This window comes from Poecilia mexicana, unplaced genomic scaffold (genome assembly GCF_051168715.1).
Source record: "Poecilia mexicana isolate PSO_F unplaced genomic scaffold, ASM5116871v1 scaffold_2, whole genome shotgun sequence".
Lineage (NCBI taxonomy): Eukaryota > Metazoa > Chordata > Actinopteri > Cyprinodontiformes > Poeciliidae > Poecilia > Poecilia mexicana.
The window spans coordinates 7,486,383-7,497,500 of record NW_028263371.1 but is presented as its reverse complement, the minus strand read 5'-3'; the positions used below and the strand labels follow the sequence as shown (position 1 = coordinate 7,497,500).

Below are 11,118 nucleotides of genomic sequence, written 5' to 3'. Positions count from 1 at the left end.
GATGTTATCCTTCACTAACGTGTGGGCTTCGAGGTAAGATAAGTTAACGACGCAAGAGAACGGTTACTCTTGATGTGTACTGCATTTTGTAGTTATATGGAATGAGTCGCCCTGTTTCCGTCAAATAAACACCAGGGAAATGGATTACAATATTAACATTATCGTTTTAAACCGCGTTAGCCATTGTTTGTCAACAGTACGTCTTTGAATGAAAATGGTTGAGGGGGGTGGCGGGGTGGTGTTGCGACATGTCTGGGCAAACCATCGCTACACGTCTGCAGCCAAATATGTAATTTTTCAGTTATTTTTCCTCCCTTTTTTTGCAGTTATCTTCGGTGATTCTTGTTTTTGCACGGTTCCTCTGCAAAGGCTCTTTTCTACTGTAAACTATGGCAGCTGACTGCGAGGCTTGGCTGAACGCAAACCCTGTTGGTAAGTGTGAAAACCTCAAACGCTCAATCAGCTGGGACCGATATAGGGTAGTAGGACTCTTTTTTTCTATGTGGAAGTGGGTGATTTTCGTGTTTCCTCTCACTACACCCTGAATTGAGTCAGTTTTTCTATCCGCATTTTTGTAGCTGAGAGCATAGTAAATAAACTAATTTAACCTAAATGCGATGTAGTCATTTTCAGAGATGTTCAAATGAAATGTGGGTCTGATCAAACGATTTAATTTGAAAGGGCAATTGAAAAAAATTAAGATGGCGTCTAAAAAGCTGTCATTTCTAAACGGCCGTCAACCGAAATATCAACAAATGCATAATTTGTTATTTTTAGATGTAGCAATAAAGCGTTAAATAAACAGCATTTTGAAGAATGCTTAGATTTTTTTTTTTTTTAGAGATTGAAGCAGATGACAGTTAAGATGTCAGCCAAAAGGTCATATTTGTTACTATAGAAACTGACATTTTTCACCATTTAAAAACAGTGGGAGAATATTCTGCAAATACACCATTTATAGAATTTTAAAAATCAGACTTGCTCGGTTTTCAATATAATTATTAATCTGTGTTTTACTGTGTCAATTTCAGAAAATTTATTTATTATTATAACTGATTATATCACAAATAGTAGCAACTTGAGTTTGTGCTCATGTGTCCAATATGTTGATTTCCGGTATATAGATTAAAACATTAAGTACTTTTGATTTGGAACAAAATAATCTTTCACCTTCTAGTTTTGTTGGGTCAAAACGTCAACATCAAACATTATTCCGGACATGTTTTCAGGTAGAAATCTAAAAAGGCAAACCAAAACATCAAATGAAAAACTGTCTTTGTGCGGCGTGAAAGCACCGACTGATGGTAACAAACGCACACCGACTCGTTCTTCTGTGTCTTAACAGAGGCCGGGGACCTCAGCGACTCCTTCATTTCTGCCGAGGAAGACAATGGGGGATCCGGCGTCTCCAACAAGAACGCCATTAACGAGATCAACGGTAACTGGGTGTCTTCGTCCAGCAACAACATCCACGAGGCTCGCCTGAAGGCAAAGGCCAAGCGGAGGCTGCGGAAAAACTCCTCCAGGGACTCGGGCAGGGGGGACTCCCTCAGTGACAACGGGGAAGTGGTGAGGGGAACCTCCATGGCGCCGACGAGTCCCAAGAGCAAGCTGCTCGACCGAAAGTCCCGCATGGGGAAGGGCAGAGGCCTGCCGAAAAAAGGTGACATGACGACGCTTCCTCAATATTTCTTCTGTCTGTGCTTTCGGCTGCGTCAGGAATCCACCTCTCCCAGTGGGTCGGAGGGACTCACTGCTTCGTGCGGTAGCCCTTCCAGCGCCGATCCATAAACCAATTAGCCGGTTGATCTCGAGCGGCTCGAATCCTTAAAGCGAGCCTCCTTTCGTGTCCCGCGTGCATCCGAGCCTTTCTGGAATTTTCCGCTGCAGGTCTGATGCAGAACCCAGCCAGCATCACTGCAAAAACACAAAACATTACCAAGTATTTTTGGTCTAGTTTCTAGTGCAAATATCTCGGTGTGCTTGAAATAAGACAAAACTAACTGACAAGTAACTTTTCAGCACAACAGAGAAGCTCGTTTTAAGTCAATAATTCATTAAAATAGATTAAAACAATGCTAGTTATGTATGAAATAATGTGCCAGTCTAACAAGGCATATTATAATCTGTAACGTGGCATATTATTTCACTTATAACTCATATTTTTTCATCTGTATAAATGAATTTTTGACTTGATATGCGCTCTTATATCTTGCTGAAAAGCTACTTGTTAGTTTTTGTCTTATTTCAAGTTTACTAAGATATTTGTGCTAGAAACTAGACCAAAAATACTTATGATTTTGTCGTGTGGCATCAGCTTTATGTTTTTCTGATTGGAACCTGCAGAATTTATTAATCTACAATTTCTACCCGAGTATGTTTGGCAAAAAATAAATAAAAACATGAATTACTGTCATTCTAGCACATCTAAATGAGTTGCTAAAGAGAGACAACCTCTTGCTCAGAGCAAAACGTTTTGCCTCTCTTTAGTGATGCAACTCATCTAGCCTCTCCTTCAGACTGCAGTTGGGTTTGCCCACTTGCCTTCTTCCCATGGGCCGCAGACTAAAGGGTATGTCCAGTTTTTCTTGGCACCGAGTCTGTCCTGTCTTGGTTACACAACAGTTCTCTCGCATCAGCGAAGCCGTGCAATTTGAGCTCTGGGCTGTTCTACATTTGATCTGTGTTGCATTTTAGTTGAGGTGAGAGACATTTAGTGTGGGCGTGCTGCTTTCTTGCTTTTTTTTTTTTTTCTCTTTTAGTAAAACAGACGAGAAAGCAAGCCGTTTTAACACAGAAGTGGGACGGATTCTCAACTAATGTGGGATGAGCTAAATATAGTGCTCTACCCACAAAGTGGGTGGAACTGATGGGGGGTTTAAAGGATGTTTTCAAGCTGCTTTGGTGTTCTTAAACTGTCTGCAATCTGCTGGGGGCTCACCCTTTAATTGTTCTTTGTGTGTTTGTTTATGCCTACACTAAATTTGTAGCCTGACCTCCATGTTGGCAGCAACTGCAATGATGCTTGTTTTTGTCTTTTATGTACAGTACTGAACTCGATTGGAAATATGTGTGGTTGTGGCTAGTGCTAACTAGATGCTAATATACCCTAGCTAGCTAGGGTCTTAAATTTTGTCGTCGCTGGTCTTAAAAAGTCTTAAGTTTGTGCTGGTGGAACTTGCGGAAAATGTTTCCGCTGACGAACGTGCGCAAGACACTAAAGCTGCAGTTTCGTACCTTCTTTTATTTATTTCCCCCATGTTGAGTTAACATGAGCATATGTCAGGGCAGTAACTTTATCTCTGATCGTTTACCTGCAGGTGGAGCAGGAGGAAAGGGCGTGTGGGGAAGATCGGGTGAAGTCTACGAACCGGTGGAGGTGGACAAGAAAGACCCCAACTTTGACGAAGATCAGGTAATTACATTTGCATTTAGGACAATCGTTTAGCGGCGTATTCACTCGGATTTGATCTACACTTCAAAACGGCAGTTATTTAGTTGTTAATAACAGGTTTAAAGGTAAAATTTTGAAGTTTGTGGTGCAGATTTGGCATCTGTCCTGCTAACACAAGAAAATGGAAAATAATTGTTCTTTTCTTTTTCGACAGGAAAACTGTGTGTACGAGACTGTGGTGCCTCCGCTGGATGAGAGGGACTTTGAGAAGACGGTCACCCCCATAGTGCAAGAGTACTTTGAACACGGAGATACGAATGAAGTAGCGGTAAGCGCGCCAACATATAGAAAGCATCCTTCCACCGTGTTTTCTTTTGCTGCCTTGAGAGAGTAGCTCAAACTAAATTTCTTTTCCCGCTTTTGTCAGGAACTGCTTGCGGACCTGAACCTGGGCCCCATGCGGAGCGAGGTCCCGTCGCTCGCCGTGTCTCTGGCCCTGGAGGCCAAGGCCAGCCAGCGGGAGCTCACCTCCAGGCTGCTGGTGGACCTGTGCGGAAGCGTTCTCTCCCACAGCGACATGGAGTCCTCTTTCGACAAGCTGCTCAGAGATCTGCCGGATCTGGTCCTGGACACACCTGGAGCGCCTCAAGTGAGTTTCCAAAACCTCCGACCTGAAGCGTGTGTTGGCTAGGGTTGACGTTTGCTTTTTGAAAGTGTGTGTGTTTTTAGTGAAGTTTCAAGCAGGGTTTAGTTAATAGAGATCATCCACAGCCACGATGACACATTTTGCTGGACGATACTTTGTCCCAGAAATATAAACAATTACGTTGTCGTTTTAAGACCAATTTTAAGTAATATACTGACAATTTCATAATAATGGAAGTTTGCTTCCTCAGAGCATTTAATCATGTACAGAACACGTCACACTGGAACTGGAAGATGTTTTAAATATCCAAAACAATTCAACTAAAACAGTGAACGCCACACACAAACCGAAACCACAAATAAAATGGATTCTGACACCTCTGTGGAAAAAATTGCCTTTCAGAGAATATTATTCATCAGAATTGAATTTTTAATTTATCATACAATTAATCGATTAATTGCGACAGGCGTAAGCAGCCCTCTGAAGCAACCGACTCATATGTGGCGGTGCACAAAAGACAGCCGTACAAATTGAGTTCACAGTTTGCAGCAAGCCATGTTGGGTTAATAATTGTTTGGTGACTATTACTACTTTATGTCCATCCCACGGTACACAATACGTTCTTCTCAAGGTTGCTGGTTTCGTTTCTGAAGGAGTTTTACCTCTGCTGGTGGTTTGGCAGAGGGGAATAACGCTGCGGTTTTTATCTGTTGGCTTGCGAGAGAAGAGCCACTGTGTGCGTCTGTGAGCTCTTTCCTTTTCAGTCTGCGCACACATGAAATCCTTTGCCATTGTCTATCGTTTCTCGTAAAATGCAAACTCAGCAAAAAAAAAAAAAAAAAAAAGCATGCACCACTCCCCTCCTTACACGGTCTGATTTATCTGACCAGTCATCTACTCTCTCTCTCTCTCTCTCCGTCTCTTGCCCCTGAGTGGGTTCGGTGGGGCTTTATGACTCTGCCCTTCCCCCACACCTCTGCATACGCCGCACTTTCACTCGAGGGTTCGCTCAGTTTCGCACGCGCCTCGGTCTGGCCACTGCGCCGCGCTGTAATGTAGCTGCCTACAATGGCAACTACAGAAGGGACAGGAAAATTAGCATAATTTTCCTGTCAGAGAAACAATGAGCGCATGCTTTGTGGAGGCCAAAACAGCAGAGCCGGCTCTTTCCTTTCCCAAAACCGTGCGGCCCACGCTGCTGTAAACAAAGACGCAATTTTTATTTATTTATTTATTTTTTGCATCTGTCAGTGCAAATTTTTTTTGTGGATGAAGTTTGCGCATTTCTGTGGACGTGTAGGTCTTAAATTTGAGTCAGTGAAACCTGCACAAATTCTGTAATATACTGGAGAGAAAAATGTTTCAAGAAAGAAATGTTGCAATTTTTATTGCACAAATCTAGCGCTGTTTCACGATGTTAAAATTTACATTCTCCTTTCAGCTGGTCGGCCAGTTCATCGCTCGGGCTGTTAGCGACCAGATACTGTCCAAAAGCTACATCGACGGCTACAAAGGCAAAGTTGACTGTGAACATGCAAGGTACGCAACGTTTATAGAAGCACTTGTACTTGTTTTCTATTGTCGGTTTACTACTCCATGCTGGAAATGCAACTTAACTTAGCAGATTTTCAGTTCGACTAGCTTAAAATTGACACTCGTAATGGGTTATTTAAATTGAGTAAGATTAAGTGCATCAAAAACGATTGTTGAGCAAATAGCTGAGCAAACTGCAGTATAGATGTGTAAAAATGTACAGTTTTGCGACTGAGACAGTTTGATGGATTGGTGGATATGTTTTAATGAGCCTAAATATGGATATGAATAAATATTTAGTTCAGAAACTTTCAAGTGTTTTTATCCTGTCAGTTTGAAGTATCAGTTGATACACCCTCACGTCCAAAGATTGTCACTTCTGAGTTTAAAAAGTTAGGCTGGCAGTGTGAAACTGGTCTATTCCAAGATTCGGGACATGGCTCGGGATCCAAGCGTAGCCACTTCCAAAAGTATCCGAACTGAGTTTCAGTTAATAAAATATTAGTAGAAACAATTGAAGAGACTCGATTGACCTGAATTATGGAAATTCCTGTAAACCACACAAATTGACTTGCTTTATCGAATCTGCAGAGCGGCGCTAGATCGAGCAGCCGTGCTGCTGAAGATGAGTATGGGCGGCCTTCGCATCGACAACCACTGGGGGACGGGCGGAGGCCAGCGACCCGTCATACAACTCATCAAAGAGGTAGAGTACAATCTAGTGATTGCACTTCACTAGACAGAGAAGTGTAGTCTTCACTTTCCAGTAAAGTGAAGATTGCCCTTGAAAACATGGAAACATTTGACATTTATTGAAATGCAGTATCACAATTACAGGCTTTTATGCAACCAAAACATAAATCATATTTAGCTAAAGCTGAATAAATTTCATTCTGGATCTTCCATTTTCAGATGAACCTGCTGCTGAAGGAGTACATCCTGTCTGGAGACGGCAAAGAGGCGGAGAGATGCCTTCGAGACCTGGAGGTCCCGCATTTCCACCACGAGTTTGTCTATGAGGTACGCGCAGCTCCTCATCCGTCTCCCTGCTGTAGCAGCTGCTGCGTATTTTCAGTTGCGTTTTTCTGAAAACCTGTGGCGCTCTCGGCAGGCCATCGTGATGGTGTTGGAGTCCCGAGGGGAGAAAACATTCAAAATGGTGCTGCAGCTACTCAAGTCACTCTCTCTGTCTTCCATCATCACCGAGGACCAAATGCGAAGGGTAGGGAGCCACCTGCTGTTTGAATCAGGCACTGCAAGTGAAACTCACTCAATCCTGAAGATGATTGTTTTATTTCTTTTCTCTTCCAGGGCTATGAACGAGTTTACATGGACATTGATGAGATAAACATCGATGTTCCTCTTGCGTATTTTATCCTGGAGCAATTTGTGGAGAAGAGCTTTCACATGGGAGTCATTGGTGTCAAATTAAGAGATCAGTGTCCGCACCGGTGAGTGCTTTTTAATTTCACACAAATGTCTGCAGAGATCCGACAGTGTTTTTTTGTTCCTGCTGTGCTCATCGGCGCTCTCTGTGATCTGTTTGTCAGGAACCGAAAGAGGTTCGTCAGCGAGGGAGACAGCGGAGTTGTGAAATTTGAACGGTACTGATTAGGCCTGTTACTGAGCCAGAATACCTGAAAAGAAGTGGAAGAAAAAAAAAAACTTACCTTTTTACTTGCATTCTTTTTTTTTTTTTTTTTTTTTAAATGTGAAGTAAAATGTTCTCCCTTCCAACGGTATAATTCTGGGTAAAAGAAAAAGAAAAGCTGCACTTTTGATTTAAACTGAAGTAGACCACTTCAAAGTGTTTCTATACAAACATTTACATAAGCTATCCCTTAAAGTGCCACACCTCTCAGTGTCAGTCATTCCATGTTGTTTTGTACAGTTTATTTTTTTCTTTTCTGTTTTACTGCTACTCCTTTTGTTTTCCAAAAGCAGTGTTTGTACCAAGATAACTAATTTGTGATAAGAGCTTTATGAATCTGTGGAAGAATAAAGAAAAATAAATAAAGGGAGGGTGTTAGTTTAATGTCATAACGGGTGTAAAACTGGCTGCTGTCTTTGCATGCTGTGCTTCACTTCTACGCTGTGCTAGAACACATCAAAACAAAAAACATCCATCAGATAACTTATCATAATGATTTATTTTTGTACTTAGGCAGCAACTTATGGCAAAATTTCTTTTGATTAAATAATTATGAAATATTTGGGTTTTTTTCCTATTATTGTCACTATTAAAATAATCACTACATGTTGCACAATTCCTCAGATAAGCTGCCGTTACCAACAAACTTATGAGTCTGCAGCTTTCTTAAAGCGTCTGCTCACTTACCAAAAAAAAAAAAAGTTTGTTCCACTGATTACAAAAATACTTTCTTGCCAATGTTTGAATCATTGGACTTGTGCTCTTTATCAAAGTTGTGTTTTTTTTGTGGGTGTGTGGTTTCAAGTCCTCAACTGGGCATCTGCTCTCCTTGCTCCTTCATTGCCAGTTCCTGCTGCTTGACAGCCTCTTGAGCCTCCATCTGCATCTTCTCCAGTTTCTCCAGGGTGACTGATTTGAGTGGGAGCAGCTTTGGCTTACACAGGACCATGGTTGGGACGTCTTCCATGTAGAGCTGTCCTGTAGATGCCGCAAAAAAAAAAAAAAGCCCCTGAAAAATAACCTGGATTTATTATTTAGTTGCTAAACATCCATTTCACATGTTTGGTCTATGCTTTATTCTGAAAAGTCATAGAAGTTCCTCACTTATTGTGTTCATTATAGACACGGCAACCCAGAATGTCCAAACATTTTCATGCTATTTTATGTGATCGATCAACGCAATTCAATTCACTATTACATGTCATTTATTACTGTTATTGATGGTCACTTATGATGGTATCAACATTCTACAGCAGGGAAAATATAAAGTAAAATATAACAGAATCTATGTTATGAAATGTCTCACACACTATACACTTGACTAGTCTGAGAACAAAACAATTTAATCTTCATGGGAAGATGGATGGAATTAACACAGGTTAGCCTGTAAGAGGCTGCAAAATATTTGTGACTGCGGTAGAGGTTTAACTTTCAGTGGAAACAACCCCCCACCCTTTTTTTTTTTTAGCTTTTTTTTTTTTAATTTTTGGTAAAAGAAGAAAAAGATTAGCTTTTTCACATTATTCGCAAACAATTTAGAAAATCTTGTATTTTCCTTTAGCCTCATAGCTATACACAGTCATTGTCTTCCTGGATCACAGAAAATCCCAATAAAATCCAATGAGGTTTATCATAACTTGGCAAATTATGAGGGAGTAAAGAGGGTACGAATAATTTTGCAAATATTTCTATTTCTAGTCCAAATACCATAACTGGTTAACTGAGTGCAGATACTGATAATAAGAAGGGAGCACAGAGGAATCTTTTGACTAGTTGTGCAAGGGTTTGCAGATGTCTCAACAGTCCACAAGTCATACGGAGCATCCACAAACAAGCTTTTGTAACTAGTGCTGTTCAGATAGCAAGCGGCTGCGATGCAAACCTTGCTTAGGCAGAACTTCTCTCAATATTGACTTGACCTCGGGCATCGCTGTGTCTTGTGGGCGCGTGCTGAAAGGTAAGAAAAATTTTTTTAATTTATTTTTTTTACATTTAAAACATGTCTGTTATCTAGCGGACCCAAAATGATCAATTCAACACTAATTCACGTACACGTCACATTTATATATAGCTGTAGTGATAAAAGCTGACGTGTGTAAGCATATAAACCCTTCCATGTTTACTTTTCTTAAACATTTTTATGTACATATAAATATTTCAATGGCACATTTGAGGAAAAAAACAGTTCGAACATTTCTCGAACCTATCACGTTTAACCACAGACGTGAATTATTGCGAATTAGCACAACGCTAATCCCATGTAGCATGTTAAAGACAGTGCATTTACTTGGGCCTGGATACGTTAAGGGACATTTTATCTTTAAAGAAGCTCCTTGCGAGGTTTAGCTGACTGTCTAATCGAGCTTACAAAACATTATCAGCGCATGTTTAAATGCGTTATTGTATTTTTTTTCCTCATTCTTACCTTTAAGCACCAGATAAAGGTTTGCTGCAGTTGCCAGGCCAACGCGTCCGCAGAATCACGTGACGTTCTTCTGCGTTGACTTCATTAACACGGCGCTTTAGCAGCACCTACAGGCGGCTCGGAGAATTGAAGCTAAACTGAAAGGTTAAAACGGCACAGTTGTACTTTGTTAGACAGATTATGTAACGAAAAAACGGTCCAGTAAATGTAAATAAATATAATCCTCTTTACATTTTGTTCTCTAATAAAACTATCGCTAATAATGTTTCTACTGCTGCTTCTAGTAATAATAGAACACGCCTTTGTCCTGCTTGTTCTGCAAGCTTTTAATCTCAATGTATTGTGTCCAAGGGTGAGCAAGGGCGTGTTATCTTCGGTTTAACGCATAGAGGCCGATGTTGCAACATCCCTCAGAAACTGGTTTTCACTGATAAGCCTCAGTGCTTTGCTTGCCTGTTTGTAAGAGCAAGATTCTGCAAGAAGCATTCAGTCCATAACACAGATTCTGTAGGTTAATCATTGCAGCTTCTATTAGTGATACTAAGGATCCTCTTGCAGTTAGTGATCACCGCTTTAGTTGTGTTAGCAGAAACCTGCAGCAGGACTCTGATCCTGCTGTATTAATATCCATCTGTGTAAAGAATCAAAGTTGGATTTTTCTCACTTTCTCTGGTGATAATTCTGTGTGAAAACATGTTGATTTTGAAGATGGACACCACCAGCTGGTAAAATTATTTACATTTACATTCACTGCAGACACGTTGAGTTAAATCACAAAAACAGGGCCAAAATACTACAAAAAATATTAATGGCAAACATTTCATAAAAATCTACGATGTCCAACTTTGTACGCTGTTACTACTGCAAACATCATCATTGTCAGATAAATCATTTGTTATGATATGGCTCATGTATTTCACTGTTTTAAAAAGGTCTAACGCTTGATGTGCTATGTGAAGAGATAAAGTTATATCGTTTGATCTCCCTAAAGTTATGAGAATCGTAACAACCCTGTTTTTAGGTTTAAACAGAATGCCGTACTGGGCAGCGTAACTAGCATTAGGAGAGGATCGCCACGTCATCAGCTTGTACAGTTAACAAGACAGTCACCCACTCTGTGTCAAGTCAAAGAAAGATCAACCAAAAAAAGAAATGGGTAAGAGCATGTGGAATGTAGACTTCCACATTGGAAGTCTACATAAAATTTCCATTGATCAGTTTTTTTTTAATTCAAACAATTTTCTTTAATACACACATTTATAGATTAGTCCTGCACCTGGTTTTAAAACATAGCATAAAAGGTTGTTGTTGTTAAATTCTCTTGAAATCTGTTCAGAATAATCTGTTCAACCTTAGATAATGACAACTGGCTTATTATCTCCAATATTTTATATCTTGTCGGTTTTGTCTTTTAGGATGTGCATTGAAATAACCAATAACATACACTGAGGTAATGTGTTATAAATTCA

The 11,118-nt window shown here is 40.4% G+C and overlaps 2 protein-coding genes across 2 annotated transcripts in view; one reads left to right on the top strand and one right to left on the bottom strand.

Moving 5' to 3' along the window:
* pdcd4b (programmed cell death 4b) overlaps positions 1-7,616 on the top strand; it is a 7,821-nt gene extending 205 nt beyond the window's left edge. Inside the window, exons 2-12 of the mRNA XM_014984680.2 lie at positions 327-432; positions 1,346-1,663; positions 3,321-3,415; positions 3,609-3,722; positions 3,822-4,043; positions 5,482-5,579; positions 6,165-6,279; positions 6,486-6,593; positions 6,685-6,795; positions 6,885-7,024; positions 7,124-7,616. Of these exons, the coding sequence (XP_014840166.2) occupies positions 390-432; positions 1,346-1,663; positions 3,321-3,415; positions 3,609-3,722; positions 3,822-4,043; positions 5,482-5,579; positions 6,165-6,279; positions 6,486-6,593; positions 6,685-6,795; positions 6,885-7,024; positions 7,124-7,184 (1,425 nt within the window). The 5' untranslated portion in view covers positions 327-389 and the 3' untranslated portion in view covers positions 7,185-7,616. The remainder of the gene's footprint in view (positions 1-326; positions 433-1,345; positions 1,664-3,320; positions 3,416-3,608; positions 3,723-3,821; positions 4,044-5,481; positions 5,580-6,164; positions 6,280-6,485; positions 6,594-6,684; positions 6,796-6,884; positions 7,025-7,123) is intronic.
* An 88-nt stretch (positions 7,617-7,704) lies between these two features.
* Positions 7,705-9,829, bottom strand: bbip1 (BBSome interacting protein 1; the record flags this gene model as incomplete). The annotated part of the gene is given in 3 exon segments (XM_088003848.1): positions 7,705-8,202; positions 9,660-9,798; positions 9,800-9,829. Coding segments are annotated over 3 exon segments (339 nt in total), but the record flags the coding sequence as incomplete, so codon positions are not given.
* Between the last annotated feature and the right edge of the window lie 1,289 nt (positions 9,830-11,118).